The sequence below is a fragment of the Ptychodera flava genome, chromosome 6, assembly GCF_041260155.1.
Source record: "Ptychodera flava strain L36383 chromosome 6, AS_Pfla_20210202, whole genome shotgun sequence".
Lineage (NCBI taxonomy): Eukaryota > Metazoa > Hemichordata > Enteropneusta > Ptychoderidae > Ptychodera > Ptychodera flava.
In genome coordinates, this window is record NC_091933.1 from 44,760,284 (window position 1) to 44,781,316 (window position 21,033).

A 21,033-nucleotide genomic window follows, 5' to 3' on the forward strand; every position below is an offset into this window, starting at 1 on the left:
CAAGTAAGCAATGCATTTGCATGTCTGCTTCCCTAATGGAAGCAGAAACGATGAATGGCTGTTCCATTGAAGACCAGAGAAAATGGCCAGCAAAGTAACTCAGTGACTTTGGCCTGTTTTATTTCATCTTCAAATGATTGTTTACAAACAAGGAACTATCTTGGGACACCTATCACTCATGAAATCCAGTTGATGCAAGTCACAATCAATCGTCCTTTCAAACCACAACACACAGACAATTGTTTAAATTTACTTTACAGAGAGATGCAAGTGCCCATGGATTTTAAGAGTTCTAAAAGGAGTTTCACAAGTCCTGATTTTAATTTCATCAACAGCCAGCTGCTAGCTGTACACTAGGTATCTAAAGCTAATGTGAAAGCTACGAAACTCGTATAAATGGAAACTTGACTCATCTTTGCCATAAGACCAAATCAATTACGCAGACTGGGCCTTCAATTATTGAATGATAATATTGCCACCTTCAATTATTGAACGATAATATTGCCAAGTACAGTTTTGGAGTCTGTATACTGAAATAATTCCCTGCATTATCATTACTAATTTTATAAACCATTAATCTGAACCATACAACCTGACAATACAACCTGTACATGTATTAAGATATGATACAATATGCTGCAGAGATGTAGTGTTTTAAATTTTTCATAAATGCAATGCTACATTGTGTCATCAGTTAGTCTGCTCAAATTTAAAAATGACTTAATGGTCATTTATCAATGCCCTCACAATTATTTTTGATTAAAATGTTAGTTCTGACATTTTAATACCTACATGTACAGGTAGTCATCAGGGCCATTTTAGTTTCCATGGAAACTACCATATTTTAAGACTACAGCCTACATATCAACATTGTAAATGCAGGCTTAAACTTTTAATCCTGCACATTTTATTTATTTTCATCATAGAAGCCAGTATTGACGTCACAGGTCATCTAATCATTTTACCATTACAATACGTTTACAGTAGTTATCCTGATGCAAGTAAAGACAGGTATAGCTTTATGTTCCTCTTATAGTTACAGTATATTAATAAAATACTGATAATGCAGAGCTATATCATCTGCTAGGTCACTTGTAATACAGTGTAGTATTTTGATAAAACAGACTTCTGTCTGAGAACACTTCATAGAAGGTTTAAGGTAGTGTGCACCTTGAAATAGCGTTAATCGCGATTTCAAGTTTGTTACTAAATATAGCTGCACGTGTGGGACTTTTGGACAAATATGCTGAAATTCGGACAAATTTTGTCGTTGTATGCGCAGCTGTTGTTACAGCTTGTAGTCTCAGTCATCAATTCATACGAATAAGTGTGACGCTTAATAGCCATTCTAACACTCGCAGGTTTTATTTTTGTCATTCATGCGGATAAATATTTATTTATGCATATTAATGAGAGAGAACAGTGACGTCATTTGCGATCAGCGCTATTGATAGATTTAAACTTTTGCTTAAATTTTCCTCAGGGAAACTTTAAACCATTCCCTTTTCAAAATCAAGAATAAACAGAGGCATCACCGTGTAAGATTAAATTTAGTACAAGAGAAACACAATACTCCATATTTATCAACTCTTGATTTTCAGAAAATAAACCAGCAAAAATTGTAATGTATACTCTGTGAGCTGTAAACTAAGCCCTCACATGTGGTAGATCAAAAATATATTGTAAAAGTTTGAGAGTCCGAATATCTGTCCCCGAGCCTATACCGTGTTTTGCAGACCCAGTCAACTTACACATTTGGCTCTGTCCAATATTCATCTGTCCTGTTCGTCCATCTTCAGTCACTCCTTTTCCATCCGTCAACTAACTTTTTCAGAACAAGTTCTTTGAGTTGGACAGTGTATTACTGCATACATTTCTATGTCAGCTTGTCTTGAAGCAATATACATGTAGCATGGCTAGCAGACGGCCATTTTGATGTCAACAACAATGGTAGTTCATGCGTACATGTATGTGTACCCAATGCATAAAAACTTGGCACAAGGATGATCTATTTAATACTTAGGTACAATGTATGAATATTGATTTGCAATACAAGCCAATATGCCTGGCAGATATATTGCCATTTTATCAAGAACGTTAACATGACTAGCACTATAAATGTATCACAACTCCATACATTTCATCGAAACTGGTCACAAAGACAGTGTAGTACAGCAGACATGTGGAAGTCAGTATCAGTGTTGCACAGTACAATGTTACAGTTACCACGCCATTGATACAATGACAGCTTTAACTGTTAAATGTATTACTTGGTCAGAGTGAAGTTTGAAGTCTCATACATGTAAATGTACATCTACTGGTTACAAAAACATACACACCCTTTCTCTCAGCAGGAAAATAAAGGGACAGTATATATATTTAGTTTCCTTATTCCTGTGTAATGTTGTTGAAGATGAACTTCACTTTGTCTTTGAATGCAGATTGTATACTGATATTCGATCACAATTCGCAAACGCAGGCACTAATTTACCACCAAGTGAGGAGCTTGCAAAACTTTTTTCCATTAATCACATAAATACATTTTCTAAATGTATTTATGAAATGTTTTTCCGAAGGAGAAATGTAACTTCAGTTCCCTGAGAGAACACCATACACACTGGAAGCTATACTTATGTAAAAGTGACTCATAAGCCAATAACTTGGCTGGAGTTTCACATCATTTACTTTTGATATATTATAAAGGATTTAATTCTATATATTTATTAGGATGTGAAACTGTGTCACTATATGTGTAAATTTGTGTCACTATAATAGAATATTAACTAACTAGCTAACTGTACCAACTTCTGACTATTAGATAAAGGCATAACACATCTTTTATTTCAATACAGGCATAACTCTGACTATGTTCCACATATGTCAGTGCAGATACAGCACTCACTGCCTTAAGCAAATATCATTTTGTTGTGAAGCAGTATTTCAATCAGCAAACTCTTTTATTTCAGTCCACACAAAAGCAATACATCATAGTAAGAAGAAAAAACATGTTTAAATGACATGCACAAGTGACCCTCTGTTACATTTCAACTCACTTTATATTCCCAGCTGTTGACTGTGTATGCCTATGTCTCTCACAGCGCTTACCATACATATGCATTTTGCATGACACAGGAGGAATTTCTGTCCTCAGTTTTCAATAAATCAGTTTTGAAACTTTTTGTAAAATAGTAAGAAGACCGGAATAACAATTTTCAGTAGGACTCCTACAGAATATTCCCTGTCAGTGTCAGTGTGTGAATTGTTCCCCAGACAGCATTCCATTGATGTCTAGTTCAGACCCACGAGATTTGACTGTCAAAACAGAATACTCAATAACTGTATTCTTTCCTACCTTTTTTTCCTGCTATAATTTTTAGGTCACCAGCCTGTACAAAATTTGTGTACAGTTACAATATGTATAGTTCCTAGTGTTTTGCCAGTATACTGGTGGCTACCTGCACTGAAGCTTTTGCATGGTTAAAAATAGTAACTGTTCTTAGGGTAGTTTGCGCCTCAAAAATGAATGACTTAAACTTTTAAACTTTTCTCAAGCAAACTTAATCATTCTCTTTCAAAATCAAGAATAAAAATTTGGGGTCACCATGCAAATTTTGGTACCAGAGAAACAAATTATCGAATATTTACCAGTATTTTAAATTCAAAATGGCCGCCATCCCTGTGTTAACTCTCTTGGGAAAAATTAACTTTTTTGATTTTCAAAAAACTTAAAACCATGAAAATTACTGCAAGGGCTCTAAAATGACCCTCTGCAAGTGAAAATGAAAAGGTCTTTTAATTTTTACGGAACTTTCGGCTTTTAAATTTTAAGTAGGTGCATTGTTGTGCAGTAGTATATGGCAGTCATTGAGTGGAAATAAAAAGAAAGCATAACTCTACATGTATTATACATTTTATTATAGACTGGTGATAAACTGGCGCATACAAACAAACCTTACAGAACATTTTCATGTGTGCACTGGCCACAGAAACAGACTGCTCAATATATACATCATCATACCTAGTGGGCACATAACCTGTTTAATGTTTCTCAATGTCCGCAGTAACCCATACTCTTTAAAATTAAATCATTCAGAAATATTTCCACATGAGTGAATTTTTGAACCAATCTAGTGTATTACTGAATAACAATTTTGCAGTTTATGGTCTATTGTGTTCACAATTGTGTGTTGTGTGATATGATATGATAATATCATTACTTAATGATCTATAGTTGTGATACAGTATTTTTACACATATCCCGGGTTTTCTTAACACTACCCAAGTTATTTAATACTGGGCCATAAAAGAGCCCCTTTGCTCAGCTTGTCAGTGAACAAAGTGTAAGACAATTATATTTGCATGCCATAAATATATCATTTAATAATCTGACATAAAAAAATCAGCAAAACATAATTATTTGTGTGCTGTACCCGTACATGGTGAAAGCCTGAAGGAGCTTATCTTTTCAATGCTTTAATTTATTGTCAGTAATGAGAATAAACCATGCATGGTGGAGATAAGCTTGTACAAATTACTCATTCACACACCCGAATTAAATATTTGAGGTGAAATAGTCCACCATACACCTGAATTTAATATTTGAGGTGAAATAGTCCACCATAGCACTGACTATGAAAACAAATTTGAATTGTTTTAGTGACCAATTCTTAGTGAATTATAAAAACATCCTGTGAGATATTGTGTGTCAACATTGATGTCATTATCAAACAATATTACTTACACTGTAAAAGAAAAGATAGGGAAATGGTTTTATTTATGTTGCATACATTACACAGATCTGATGGTGAGACAGAATTCAAATATTAATATGTATATGTTTAAGATATGTGAGACTGAATTACATGAAAATCAACAGAAAAGTCAGTGTTATCATGATAACTGATGACTAGTTTACTTTTCTGTCTTGACAAAGATGATATAGTTATATTGTCTTGTGTTACTAATTAATGAGTATTCATGGTTGCATGGAAGATGTGCAATTTGATGTGAACAAAATAGGACACAGTGTGTTTGCTGTATTAACACCAATATGATATTGTAATTTCATTATTGGATAAAAGATTACCCCCCCCCCCCCACCTTAGACCATCATGATGTGCCCAGATACCAGTGTTCTCATAGAGAAAAATTGACTTTCGTTGAAAAAGAACAAACGGTGGTAATCCTGGCAGACTATACTGGTATTATGTTCTTTTCGTTTTTCAGAAATAGCACTACAGCACGTGTCCATGTTCTTCAGATCAGAACCACATTGGGAAGTAGTGGAACCACTTAAAGATGCCGGATGGAGGATAAGAAAACACTATTTCCTCATCAAACCCAAAGAACAACCAAAAGTTAGACAAGTTCTGGCCTGGGTAAGTTTTCTAATTTAGACTAGTATGAAGGGCAGTAATCTGGTCATTTAAAAGTCTGTAAGGATTCCTCATTCATTTTACCTCTAACAGTAGAAAAGGACTGTGTATGATGGACCATGTGATCTAATCAGTCATACAGGGGAAACAGCAGAAATATTACCAGGGGTTTTCACACCTTTGTTGAAAAAGACTTGTGTGGCAAAAAAACGTTATGATATGTTACTTAGTGTAATAGTCCCACTCAAGTCATTCATTGATGTTCTATCTACATTATGTAGACACACCAGGTAGTCAGCCTAGTTCAGTCCATGCAGTGTGAATATTTACTTGTTATGATGTACTGACTGTTGCCAGGCACACACATAATTTGATTTTCATTTTTACAAGATATTTATAAATGTAAAACTACCCAGTTTAGCATTTCATCACCCATTCAGTTTCTTCTCATGAGAAACAGCAGTACAAGCACACAAAAGCTGAAGATGCTCTGTGTGACTTGAGTCATCAGAAAATGGTATTCCACACTGGTCACATGAGGGCGCTGTGCATGTAGAGGAACAGAAGTAGGGGATATTTCTTCGGAGTGCCAAATTAGGAAAGCTGACAGTCCATGTAGCCGACAATGAGATGCAAATGATATGCGGTCAAGGTCTCCTCAACTAACTTTCAGCTGGTTCTTCACTTTCTACTATTTTTATAGTATTTTTTACAAAGGCACAGACTTATTCTACCTGCAACTTAAAACTGATAGTGATTTTGTAGCTCATTCTTTATTATTTTTCATAGTTTTTGGTAGCCGTAACAGACACTTCGTGTTCGTGTCGGCTACATGGACGATCTGCCCAAATTAGGAAAGCCTGAAACTCAATGGATTGTAACATTGTCCTGTTTGCTAAATTAGCAAAGTCTTTTAAATTCCTATTATTCCTCACATTTCAGAGTGATTTTGGCCCGGACAAGTTCCTATCAGATAAAGACCTTCAAGCCATTCTTAAAATATTACCTACAGTTCAACACCCCTTCATTTACCCTGTGACGTTTGCAACAGCCAGTGAAAATGGTGGTTTTGCAATCAGAACATTTCACGCTACAGGTACTCTCCGTGATTTTCTTTGCAAGGTAGGTTTCTACTATGTAATCTCCATGCAAATCCGTTGATATAGTGCCCCACTATGTCGACGTCGTCGTCACACCTTATACTTGCTGGTTTTGTCTGTCAGAGTATCACGTTAAGATAGAAAATCAAGTCAAGTCAAGTATCACAAGAAAACTAAGTCAAGTCAAGAAAATCAAGTTCTTATTGCCATATATATCATTGTCTCACATATCTTGACAATCTTACATGTCCCATAAAACTAAAAATATCAAATCAACAATAGGTTTGATCCAAAACATGACATTTTCTCAACAATAACACTGTTGTTTGTGTTATTGCAAATAGGAAAAATTGTTCAGTCATTTTTAGGAACACCCAAAAACTCTAAGGACATTTGGATTTCTCCATTGGCCTGTTTGCTTGATTGTTGATCACATATGGTCATTTATCTGAAAGTGTAGTGAAAAAGCTGCATCATTATCAAATACAATATTAGTGATCTGTTGAAAAGCATCTGAAGGCAATCTGAATCTCCGCATTTAGATTTTATTCCAAAATACCATTTTACTGTTGTGGCTATTTTTACCACCAATTTACAACTACATGTACAGAGAAAACTGTGGATATTTTGATGCTGATTATAGATAGAATGGATTTAATATATCAATTTTATTGATGAAAACCATTAAAAACATGATTTTGTATGTCCCATGCAGAAAAAGGTTTTACCTTTGTGTCTTTGTTAATCAAGGTATATCTCCCACTTTCAGGCAAAACCCAAGGCCAGTTACTTGAAGAAGTATGGCAAGCCAAAGGCATACACAGAGTTCAATCTCATGAATATTAAAACCTATGGAAGACAAATACTTGAAGTAAGTTTTGGACAGTGTGTCCATTCTTAATTATTGTCTAGACATCACATCAGCATGTCTGTATCAGACAAAGAAATGATAAGTTGTCGCACAGTTTATCTACAGTGACAATATCACAAGTAAACATAATTCATCATACAGTCCACCAAGATTGATGCAAAGGTTAATAGGGCAAATGTCAGTCCAAAATCTTTTAACCGTATAGAAAGGGCATCTGTTCAATGTTTTTTCATTTCACATCCAGGAATTGATAAGACTATAAGCAATTATGAAAACAGAAAATTAATAATTATGGTACCATGATTAATACTAATGTAATACCGGTAGTATGCTAGTTGTGTATCATAGACAGTAGAGAAACATTTCTTGCTTTTCATAAAGGAGGTGTCAAGTTTAGCAAAGTATCAATATCTATGTATTTATATTTCTTTCTCAAGGCCTTAAAATTCCTACACGACAAAGGCATCCCCTATGGTCATTTACATTTAAGCAATGTCATGTTGGAAGGAAACACTTGTAGACTTCTAGATCTGGAAAACAGTTTTATCGGTTTGCCTTCATTCTACAGACAGTACTTCACACAGTTCAAGAAAATCAATGTAAGTATATTTGATAACTGTTATAGAAATGATCTGTCTTCTTGCACAAAACATACTCAAAATTTAATGCCTGATATGTATGTGCTATATTGCTTTGGAAATGTGGCATACCGGCAGTCTTCAAGTTCAGTTGATCAACACAATTCATGATGATGTATAGGATCCAAAACCAGAGGTTGTTCTCACCACTTACATCTAAACTTTTTTTCCAAACCTCTGTTCCTGTTATTTCACTGATACAGGAAGTTCAGATGATGTTCATACATTTTAGCATTTTCTGTATTCACACGATGAAAGTTTAACCCAGACAAACAACGATAAAATATGTTTCTAAAGCAGGTGTAAATGTAGGTATAATAAAATGGTGCAGACAGAGGTGTAGCTACATGTAACTTCAAAAGCAGGTGGAATTTTTATAAAGTAGGCAGTTTGTTGCATTAGGGAATAAAAAGGACCAGTCAGTGGATGTGACAGGGGTTGTTCAAGTAGCAACTCTGGCACACATTCAAAAAAAGTAGTTCGTCACAAAAGGTTAAAGCAGCTGGTTGTTTTTGCTGGTTACCATCTATGTCCCTGGCAGACATAAACGCAAGAGCTGAAAAGAGCAAATCAATAGACAAAGCCCTAGTAGTAGTAATGGCACATATACTGTCATTCAGAAAGCTATACATACTGTATATGGTTCACCTTTTTTCCAGGTCATGGTCAAGTTAGCAGTATTTACCCATTTTGAAATTTCGCCTCTGATCAACAAATTTGTTTTGCCATTATGATGTTTCAGACAACAGAAGCCATTGACATTTATTGTTTTGGTCATCTATTGTATGAGATGGTGTTTGGAGAACCACTGAACTCATCCACTAAAGATGACTTTCCGGCACATTTACCACCTCCAGTCAGTAAGTGTCATGACAAATGCTGTTTATTCTCTGTGTCCTGTGTGTCTGTATTGTGAATAAAGTGTATCTAGCTGACAGCGTATCTGTGTATGTGTGCACATGTGTTTGTGTATGTCTGTGTTGTGATTTAGATGTACCGGTATATGTTTTTAGCTTTATTATGTAGTTTCGAGGCCTTCATGTTGGCACTGTATCTTAAACCTCAGCATGACATGAAAAGATTCAATTGTTATTTCTTTATCCTACTCCAGAGGCAGTGCTAGAGTCATTACTGACGACAGAGTCCTGTAAAACTGGATTACCGACGGTAGATGACCTTATTGCTGATCCGTAAGTAATGAGATCTTCATGTTTACTTGTTCATTCATTGACATTGCCATCTCAGCAAGCAAGGATAACATTACACTGAAAGATCTGTCACTCGATGACACTCCCTACGCCTAGGGGGAGCATAAAGAGCGCCCTCTAGCAACGGATCTTCCAGTCTAGGATAACATGAACAATGATCATGAAATTGATACTTTGGACTGTTTAGTTCTCGTGAAAATGTTTCTGAACTTACAAGCTCTGACCCTAACATTTCAACTTTTCAGTCACATACTACAAACCATGCAGAATCGGCCATGTTCATGTAGAAGTGTACATACATATACATTGCATGCATGGACTTGATAAAACAAGTGTCTGCAAAGCTGACTGAATCTCTACACAGTGATTTTTCAGTCATCATGCCAGCGTCACTCAACATAATGTTTTGAAAATCAACCAATCAGTACATGTGGTTAGCTGTAAACAACATATCCCACATTCCGAACTGTGAATATATTGTAAAGCAAGTTGTATTCACAGTACCAACAGTGGGAGAGATAAAATGAAATCTCTTATATCAGCATCTTGTTGACGTCAAATGCTTTAATCACATGGCGTCTCTCTGCTGTTAGAGATACACATGCAGTGAACTACTTGTGTTAGATTTGAAAGGGGCAGTGAGCTGTCTTTCTATTGTAGACTGCCTCTGCTCTCCATGTCTTTTACGATGTGACTGTTATTGATACTGAGAGACAGTGACGCATACATCATTTTCTTTGCCAGGCTTTTCAGCGATGTACAAGTGGTAAACTCAGAGTTCAGACCTCAGCTTAAAATACCCAGCAAACTGAAAGATGTGGTGAAAACAGCCAAGGAGAAGATTGAAAAGAGACTACAAGATGAACAGAAAGTGGTGAGTTAACCTACATCCTACTCTTATACTATAGTGGCTGTTTCATGTGACATTCATATACATGTAAAGCACAGTGACACATGCATTGACATTTCATGCGTATAATTGATTAGGCAAAAACCTGACCCATGGTCTTTTAAAAGCTGGAATTCTGAATTAAATGCCTGCATACAGAGAAAAGAGTGCCGCAGAAAACAAGATAACTATGAATAATTGAATGCAAATGCAAAAACGCACAGGATTTCTATCACATATTATCTTTTCAGGTACTTTAAAATTGTATATAAGTAATATTTGCATTTAATGGCTCAGAAAGTTGTGTTAGGTTGTGGTGATTGATGATAATGCCATCTTCATAACACATTAACAGTAATTGCTTTTCAGATGAGTGGCCATACATTTAATGTGTAATACTGATGATTACCCTCAGATGTGGTTTATATCACAATGCCAACTATTTATGAACACTTGTACGTCGGGATGTTACTGACAGATATATGAATTTACATATTATGTCATTTCCTTTAGATATCATCGTACAGGAGACTTTCAAAGGCACAGGCATTCCACAGGTCTGATGAGGAGAAGAAAAAACGAAAGAAATCGTCAAGAAAAAGATTGTCACAGCAGCAGTTGACGGAAGAAAATGGTTTGGAAGAGAATGGTGCCATATCGCCAGCTGGAAGTGAATCTGGTGATTATGTTATTGATCCTTTGTCCGTCAAATTCACACTTCTCGTCCATCCATTCCATACATACAAGGTAGTCCCTAATATGCCCCTTTTTATGGGCATCAATTAGAAGAATGCATCCCTCCCCATAACAGAAATCAATTGCATCTTCATTAGTAAGTCTTTCATTTGTCTATGACACCTCAGATGTTATATCCTTTGTTTAGATGTCAGATATCACACGCTGACATCTTATAGGGCCAGTAATACTAAATTTTGATGATTTTGTCACTTTTTTCATGCCAACAGTTCTTGCTCTTCTCCCTAAAGTATGTCAAGATACAAAGTATTCAGCTTGCCAACTCAGCCTGCACATGTGTAAACTGTGTTGTTTATTTTGACACGCGAATTTGGTCCAGACTAGAATTCAAATGAAAGTGACAACAGTGCATTTTAGACGTATAAATGCTATGTTGAAAAGCTAAATAATATGTGTTTCAAGATCATTTGGAAGTAGAATAGGAACTAGTAATTGCATACAAAATGAAAATCATGAAAAAATCATGAAAAAGTTAGCATGACTGCCCCTTCTGAATGATGAACCAATTATATTTTTTACGATATTGTTGATGAGAAAAAACTTTCTATCTTTACATTTTTTGGCCATTAATAACATTCGCTAAGTTCCTCTGGGAATTGGCTACATCTAGTCCAATTACTGATATATAATAATGTTTCCAGTTTTACAGACCAGGCTTCTCTCTTCTCTAATAACTCATATATTTGTTTGTAATCGGTTTACTGGAAATAGTCATTAACAGTCACGATGAATTCCCAAATGGTCATCAATTGATATATGTTCTTTTGTATGAAGAAAACTGAAATTACACTGTCTGTCTTCTTGATCAGCACGCTAGTCAAACTGATTAAATATTATGCATGTACAGTATGTGAAAGTGAGCTTTTCTGAGTCACGAAATACTGTTTACTCAATGGCAGGTGAGAACTTTCTGATAAAACCTGCCATCATATATCTATGATTGATGTCTGTTAAATATTAAATATTGTCTCCATTGTTGTTTGCAGGTTCATCGACGTCTGCCAGAGCTGCATCCCCAGCAGCAAGACCAACATCCCCAGGTATGATTTTTGTCCCCATGTTACAAACAAATCCTTTGTTAATCGAAAGACAAAGTTGCTGGGGTTGCAAACTGTTCTTGAAAATCAGTAACGGTTCCATTACACCAATGATTCTGTTTTCTGCCCTTCCAACGATGAACATACATGTTTTGTTAAAATACAGTAACAAGAATTAAGTGGCATAGGATCACCATTATGTATGCATGTATGGAAATCTTAATTCAATGAGCTTGACTGTTCTAAAACTAAAGTTTCCAAAATTCTAGAAAAATATCAAAGACGAACACTGCTAAGTGGAGTCGTAAAATTTGAATAGACAATAAAAAGACAATTTGGTTGAAACGAACAATTGAAAACATTGTCATTAATCCATTTCAAGACTCATTTACTTGCTAAATGCTCTGTGCTCAGCATTAAAATCAAGGAGACAGTTTGTGAATCTTGAATCTTGCTCAGAAGAGGATGATACTTTGATATCAACTCCATCTTATGGGAGAAAAAGTACTAAATGGCTGTTAATCATGTACTCTCATTTTGAAACCCACAACACCAATGCCTGCATAGAAGTACGGTATGCAAAGTGCTCAGTGTAAATATTGTCAAATCAATATGTTCTCTATGGAAATTAAAGAATCCCTTGGTCAATGCTTGTCACCTGAACTTTACTCATGTGTTTAAACTTTGAATTTGTCTGTAGATTGACACAGCCATTATCAAAAACAGTACAAAAACTAAGGTTGAATGTCAAAATGATTACAATAGATGCTTTGAGTGAATTAGCTTTATCACAGCATAACATTGGGTGAATATCGGGGCTGTCATGAATATCAGAACTGACTGTAACATGGACACATGCGATGCTTGCTACTCAAACTTAACAGTACACATACATGAATTGGATTCACTAACCTTATTACAAGAACACGCTGCGTGTGAATTTACCAATGGTCTCATCAGCAGTTTCTGCAATGATAGCTATGAAACCATTGTAACAATCGTCAATATTAAGATTTGAATGTTTTTGTCTAACCGACTCAAACATTTCATGGTTGTGGCCATTTCATCACTCAACATTGATGGTGCCGAGTGTCACTTTCCAAACCCAACATACATTACCACACCTGATATATAGATCAAAATATAACTATCACTCTATAATTTACCATATCAATCGATGAATAAGTTCAGTCATATGGGAGTGTATAACTTCACTGACAGCTGTGATGACACGACCTCACTTAAGGATGTAACTTGTAATGATATTCATGTTAATATCTATCTTACACTACAGCAGACAGTAAAGTTGCCTGATAGTTCATCCCATGTGAATGCAGTACAAGTGTACCTGCATATAGGTTTGTGCTCTATCTTAGCTTGATATTCTCAGAGGCTTGTAGAACGGTGATTGCGCATGATATCTATGTATAAAAGAATAGCCAAAAATTCATTTATGAGATTCATGGCCAATAAGTTTTCCATCAAATTTTTGTCCTATGCTCATGTTTACTTTTATTTCTGTTTTGACTAATCTGTTACTTGTGGTAGTTAAATGAACTACAGCAGAAATTAATTATAGCTGTTTTGTCCTTGAAATAAGCTGCCTTTGTATGAATATGTGTAAGATAGTTCTTTAACCGCTACTAGTGAACCAAGGCAGACAGTAGATATCCTAGATGAATAGCAGTATTTGAAATCATCACTTTGCATGGTTTATAATACGGCAATTTCAATACTTTTCATACTTTACTTTTTACATACTTTTCATCTTCAAACTCCCCCCTCTCCTTAAAAATGTTGAACTTTCCTTTAGTTGAATGTGTACAGAAATCCAGTCTGTTACCGTTACTCTGAAATTGATTACTTGAAATTCTCATCACCAACAGTGTTGACTCTAGCGTCATTGTACCACAAGCCTCTGGGAATACTGTCTCATTAACAAGCATTGTACAATCCTATATTCCGCCATTCCATCTCATTAATCATACTAGATGAATCATTAACATCTTTTGTACTTCGCACTCATTTCCATCGATCTCATATACAAATATATAGTCCGCCACTCAGTATGATTTGGCTGTTATGTCTCTTTCATTGTGTTCTGTACATGGCATTGTGCCAGGATATGTAAAGTAATCAATGCTATGGCTTCGGTTCTTCATTTGTATCGTGGTGAGTTTACTTTGCAGAGAGTATCTTTGAGAAAGACTAGTTTTCAAAATAGAAACTACTGGTATATTATTTCATCACAATGCAAGTCTAATGTTGGTCACACATTTGTTCAAAATTCCCGCCTTGTAATACAGCATTCAGCTGAAGATATTTGTCAATTTTAGAGGACGTCTCCGGGTTCCAGGTCTGTCATTACAAACTTCATGTAGTTCCTGTATCCTATATTGGGTTTTGAACCAGTTGCTGTAAGTTGGTCTGTGTTCTGTCTCCATAAAAGTACCAACAAAACAATCAGTTCAAAGAGGTGTCTATGGGTTTTTCCAGTCAGTTCATGTAGGCAACATAGTTAAGGCATGGAAATGAAGTGGTTTCTCTACTCTAGTGTATTTCCGAAATTTCAAATCTCAATTTTGAAATTTTATGTGAAGAGTGGCCATGCTAATTTGAGCCAAAGTTGTCATTCACCGTATCACAGAACATTTACAGTCAGTTCACCATTTACTTTTCCAAAACACATGATGCATGATCCGCTGTGATTGCATATCATCACATCAAATTGAGATCAGTTGTATGTACATCATTTGCCAGCTTGAAGTTTGGAAATTTTGAGCTTGAGCACTGTGGTCAAAGTCTCTGTTCTGATTTTATGTTCAGTCTGATCAATGTAAAAGAATGGTGGTAGTGGTTTTCTGCGACATGTAATTTGTGATGGCCATCACTTGATGCGTGTGGAAGAAACTGAATGTACAACAATGATTGACATTAGTGGGTTGACAAAAAAACAAAGAAACTTTACTACAGTAAAGCATGCACTGTAACACATCAAGAAACAGTGAAGATGGAAATTGGCATTGCTGAGTCAATGTCTTTCATAAAGGCATATTCTCATGTCTGTTCTATGTGTAAACATTATTGCAAGGAAATTGTCTATTATCCATTTATGCAAATCAGGCATCAAATTTCCTGATGCTCCATGTCATTTTCATGGTGTATTCCTGGAATACATATCAGTGTGAATGTCATCCATACATGTAGGTGTGTCACTATCATGTCAGTTTTATGTCTATTGTACATTCATTTCTCACATCACTCAGTCATCCTACATGTACATCCCAAGCCTTCACCAGTGCCATTTGTACATTGAACTTTGTATATCCTTTCACTCTCTTCCCCACAAACCTTCAGATATTTCTGTTGGACTGTTGTAGTTAACTATTCAACCAGGCTGCATTGATAACAGATCTATATATGTAGATCTGATTTTTATATTCAATGTACCAAGATGCATGCTCTACTTTTATAGTAACAATATTCTGTGAGAACAAACCTGTTTGATAAAAAGAGAAGTTGATCTGTGAATTCTCAGCTCCTGTCTAATTTATGAAACCTGTTTTACTAACAGACTCTTGCACATAATATTTCCACTGCAAGGCGGCTGCTTGCCGGTTGTATGTCATTACTAATGATACATACATGTACTAGTAGTTAACTAACCCACAATTAAGGTTGTAAGGATCCAGTGCCCATTATGTTGATGTTTTCTCACTGAGAATGACAGACTAACATAACCATGCATGTGATTGGGTCTCTTCACAGTTACTCCAACATCTGATGAGCCTCCAACTTCACCCACATCCAATGGAACTATGAACAGTGACAGATCAGCACTACTAGGATCTATCCAGGGCTTCAGTAAATCAGGACTTAAGAAAACAGAGACCAAAGACTGCAGTGCACCAAAGATATAACTTTATAACCCTTTCACCACCATGGTTTGACCCAAACCCATTGATATAAAATTGAAATTGTGGACCTTTTACAGGGAATCGGGGAGTTAACAGGTTAAACCACTCAGAAAGTGAACTTTAAAGATTTGTCTTTTCGTGCATTTATGAAAACCTTCTAGGACAACATATCATTTTATCAGTGGACAGTTTGTGTAGTCTGAGCACAGATCCATCTCATCTTCATCAGTTTTGCCTCTTGCTCTCACTTTCTATGTTGCTTGATATCATTAAGGATCTATGCAGACACCCTGTTATCAAACTTTAAATTCTAGTTTCAGAGCTTGAAGATCACATACAATATTCATTTATTTGTCAAATCAAGTACACAATCCATGAGAGTCACCATGTAAAAGTAGGAAATCGGCATGTCCTCTTATTTGAAAGAAGTGTGGTTTTTTTAGCCTTTCTGAAATTGTTGCTTTGGGTCGTGCCTCCCCTCAGAGGGAGCCATTCATGCCTTCCATTTTACTTTTTGTGTCTACTCAGTAGACACCTTTTGTTTGCTAGATCCAAATTTCAGTTCCATAGTAGTGCTGTATAATGTTAAGTGAAAGTGTACATACAAAATTACTTAGCATACTATGTACATGCACACTTAAAGATTGAGTGGTGTGTGGATCTCTCTTCAACTCCAACCCAAATGAATGAAGGTGCAGTAGTGTGGAATGTCTTTCCTCCAACAAAATCCCGTTGGAACCAATCATACTGCACAGTTTAGTTTATTGACAGTGTATTGGGGCAAGAAGACCCACACATGGCTCCCAGAGTGAATGAAAACACTTCATGTTATTTTGTAACCTGTTTTAGACGCCTGCAGTGTCAGTTATGAGTTCTACCGTACTTGATTTCTTTGAGTTCTCCGCAGTAATCTGCACTACACCAGCGGCCTTCAGTCAGGGTTTGAGTTGGAGTTGATGGAGACCCGTACACAACTGATTCTTCCTGTCTGCATGCTTGGAGCTGCAGATGAGCAAAATCCATTGCAAAGTGAAAGTACATGAAAAATATTATAATTCAAAGTTTATTTTGAAATGTTGATGAAATGGTTAGCATAAACAGAATGTCTCTAGTACATTTTTTTTTTCTTTGTGTTTGAGTTCTGTATTGAGACACAATGTGCATTTTTATCTGTAAACACCAGAGAAGTACCATGAATGTTTTTTTTGTTTACAATGGATGTAAACTGTGTACCCAGAGGCTGACCATCCAAAACTTAGCATGTTGTATTCTTCCAAAATTGTTTATTGCCCTTGAACTTCATGAGTGAAAGTTGTCAAAACAGAAGAAATCCAGTTTTTAGGTGAGCTATAACTTTTGCTGAATGAATCATATCAGTATCCACATTAAAGGTATTCGGTCACCTGTCTTTTAATAGCCAATCAAAGAATTTTACTCGGGTGGCCGCTTTTTAAAAAGGGCGCCTCCACACGACCAGCCATGGCATACTTAGCAGCGTAGACCACTACCATATTCTTTGACGTATCAAATATGGAGGACCGACAGCTACAGGTGTTACGGGGTAGTACACTAAGCCCCGCCCCTTTACCAATTATGGAATATGCAAATTTACGGTGGCCGTGTACCTTTAATGTATTATTTGAGAGAAATGTTGGAAGATATTTGCTTCTTAAATCAACTGGACATGTTACCTGATGACATTTTTCATTTTTGTCTTGGCCACAATTTGCCTTTTAACAAAGTGAAATCATCAAGTTTTGTTATGATGACACTTGTTGAGTTGTTGATAAACGTTTGACAGTAGCACAGTGTCTCAATCTTTGTCAACTCTGCCTGTTAATGTAAGATAGTAACAGATAACATACACACCAAATCATTTGAAGTGAGTGGACTTTTCTGTCATTAAGCTATGGAATTGTTTCTGTTTATGGAGATTACTTCATTATGTGTGTTTGTACAGAGTTGACGTCAACATGTGTTGTTGATAATATGCCTGTTATTTGTACTCAATTGAGTATTTTTTAAACAAAAACAAATTTTTAGTTCCAGATAGTGCTGTTTTGCTTGCTTTCAGCTATTATTGCAATTATTTTGTCTTAAAAATTTTACAAATGAAATGGTATCATGTTTATTTATACTGGAAAAGTCCAAGCCAGTGTGTAGGCTTATCCTGTAATGGTCATCAGTACTATTCTGCTGTACAGTCAGACCTCATTGTGTTTATGTGCTACAGAGTAGAATAGAATTCAGCATTCTATAACAAATGTGTCTACAGTTATCGTGTACTGTAGACGTGTACAGGCTGCAAATTCATGAAATCAGTACTGTCACATTCATTAATCTTTTTCCAACTTAATATTATCAGAGGTGATAAGACAGTGGCAGGTCTTTGAATGTACTATGAGACCACTATAACCCAGGAAAAATTCAGAAATACATTTTGTGTGACTGCATCCTTTGAATTATAATAGTGTGGTAGTGAATTGTAAGCAGTACTTGGGACAAGTGTAATTTTCAGGCCATTCCAGAGATGAGCTAACACACAGGCATGTCATTACTGTATGCTTTGCTGCAATATTGTCAACTTTGAAGATGGTTTACCCACAAAGTTTTAGGTATATTTGTGTATAAAAGGCATTTTTAGTTTTTAAAGATTTTTTATGTTAGTTTGACATGATTGTCTATAGAAGTGAGTCGCTATCAGTCTCCACCTGGCATGTTATTTTGTTTTTAGCACAGGCACTTCATGGGAAAGACAATCAGAAATTTTTGAAGAAGCAAGTGTTTTTGCAGTTGTTTACTTGTCAGTATCCTGACAGTTTCCTCCATTGATTTCTCAGTACAGCCTTTGGTGTGTTTTAAGTTTGTTTTGTTTTATTTCTGCTTGATTTATGCTGGTCATAGATTGGTTCAGATCATTTTTCATTTTGTGTCAATGCGGTATAGCGTTGATGTCTCTCACATTGTGTACATGTATTAGCACAAATACTGAAACAGACAAAAATGTGTGCATATTTGAATTTCTGTAATGTTTTATAGATGCCATGTAACAGACAAATGTCTGTTTTAATCTTATTTTACAGGACACCACATCACATGATTATACCAAGTGTGGCTGGTAGGTTCTGACAGCCCAGATACATAAAATATTTGAAGAGAAGCTTCATTAGCATGTTATTATTAACACCTTGATCAAGGTCTTCTCCAATCAGCTGTCTTGCCTCCATAGATGATCCCTACACACAAATACCTGGCATTATTGTGATTGGTTATTTTTTTAGCTCCAGCACTGACTAGTCGGAATCTACCAGCAGTATTTCTCACGGATGACGCCTGCATTGAATACATTTGTATTGCAATCACTTCATCTTCTAAAACTCTGTCACAATTGCAAACCATTGCGAACATTTGCAAAGAGATTACTATTTGATGGTATGTGGATGGGACATATAACAGGGTTGTATGTGGCTGAAAAACCACAATCACTTAGACAGACTGTCAATTATATATCAGACCAAAAAAGCTAAGGTTTATATGTGTATCCAGTAGGGTGACTGATTAAATTACAAAGCAATTTTCACGGAAGATGTACATTTCCAAGATCACTAGACGTCATTGTCATCCACTGTGGTTAAATCCAAGTTCATATATTCCAATGTATATTGACATACAAAAAAGGTGTCATTAATTTGTCATTTAATTTGAAATATGAATTGACTGTATTTTGCAAAGAGAAAGTGCCTTATATATGTAATAAAGTATGAAACCAGATTTATGTAATTAAAAATGTCATCTCATTGGGGTGATTGTTCTTTGGAGTTAAATTGTACATCAAGCCAGTGTAGCTATGTTGACCAGTCAATACATAAAAGAAAGCTATATAACTCAATTGTCAAGCAATGAATTGTTTCCAATTAGAGTTTACAAATTCGGCAATTTCTTTTTTGTATTCGACCCCATAATGTATTGCATCAAGTCATCTACCAAACACATCACAATCGAAACCGCTTGGCTAAATCTCAACCCTTATAAAAGAGTGGTTCAATAATCGAGCTAATTTGCTACAATTTTCAGACCACGACCCCTCCACCATCGTCCCTTCACAAGGGTTGTTAGTTCGACTTCAGTCTCCCACTGATTTTGGGGAGCATCAAGCTGCCCGGACAAGAGCGAAGATGCCCGTCCACGAGCTGTAGAGTTTATGAAGCACTCACACATGCACATTTGCTATTGCCGCGCTCGTAATTAGCGGAATACTAGTTGAGGTACCATTAACACGATTGGAACTAATTTGGGATAATTGGATGATGAAGTAATGTCTATTTGATCTGCAAATGTAAACTCATCTGCTTTTCTTTTTAATATTGCAACATTTAGCTATAGGGCACCTAACATTTTTGAGAAATTTGCAAAATATGAAAATCCAATTATCCCAAATTAGTTCCAATCGTGTTCAGTCTGAGGTCTGGGTCATAATGCTTTCAGTAACTGAAGCAGACACCAAGATGTTGATTGTAGCACCACTTCCGATCTTTATTACAAGATGGCAAAGTGATGTTCCGGGTCTCGAGTTCTAATTGTCAATGTACATCCCCGTGAAAGTTATATACTTTTCTAAACTTACATAACTACAATATTATCATCATTATTCAATGTTCATCACGTGGAAATTTCCCGCCAGTCTTTGATTGTTTCTTAAGATTAAACACAAATTTGGCAAAATACTCTGTATATGTGTAAAAATCATTGTTATTGATGGCAGATGAATTCTAGTCCTGACTTGAATTCAATTTTAGACAAAACAATTTTGACTGTACACATATGGCTGTGTTGTAAGTTAAAGACTGGACTTTTCAGTACGCTTCAGGCACTAGAATAAGAAACATTAGCCAATGGTTACAGCTATAAATAGACAATCCCACACATATTTCATACCAATCAGAGAGCTTTCGTTTCGAGCTCCCCCCCTAAGTTCTTAAATTTTCTGTTAGTGACTTCTTGAAATAAGTCGACTGTACCTCAGGTGGGCCGAACTCCTTTACATTTGGTGATTTAACGCACTGAATTCACCCAATCCAGCCTCTCCGTGACCAGTGTGGTTACAACCAAGGGATAGACCATTAGATCGTTGGAGGAAGGTGGTTAAAAAGTGAAAAAATCTACAAAAGCAACAAAGAATTTGCAGCAAGGCCGATTTTTAAATAGGATATTCAGTTGAAACTCTGTCAATGATTTGCGTGAA

General features: G+C 35.9%; 1 protein-coding gene across 3 annotated transcripts in view; it reads left to right on the top strand.

The window, feature by feature from the left end:
• Positions 1–19,578, top strand: part of LOC139135924 (PX domain-containing protein kinase-like protein) — a 28,019-nt gene extending 8,441 nt beyond the window's left edge. The window contains exons 4-14 of one of the 3 annotated variants that reach the window (XM_070703703.1): positions 5,227–5,378; positions 6,318–6,497; positions 7,245–7,346; positions 7,784–7,945; positions 8,727–8,844; positions 9,096–9,174; positions 9,937–10,066; positions 10,595–10,760; positions 11,824–11,877; positions 13,169–13,232; positions 15,643–19,578. In XM_070703703.1, the coding sequence (XP_070559804.1) occupies positions 5,227–5,378; positions 6,318–6,497; positions 7,245–7,346; positions 7,784–7,945; positions 8,727–8,844; positions 9,096–9,174; positions 9,937–10,066; positions 10,595–10,760; positions 11,824–11,877; positions 13,169–13,188 (1,163 nt within the window). In that variant the 3' untranslated portion in view covers positions 13,189–13,232; positions 15,643–19,578. The remainder of the gene's footprint in view (positions 1–5,226; positions 5,379–6,317; positions 6,498–7,244; positions 7,347–7,783; positions 7,946–8,726; positions 8,845–9,095; positions 9,175–9,936; positions 10,067–10,594; positions 10,761–11,823; positions 11,878–13,168; positions 13,233–15,642) is intronic. The other 2 variants (XM_070703704.1, XM_070703702.1) reach the window with 2 other exon arrangements.
• The last annotated feature ends 1,455 nt before the right edge of the window (positions 19,579–21,033 follow it).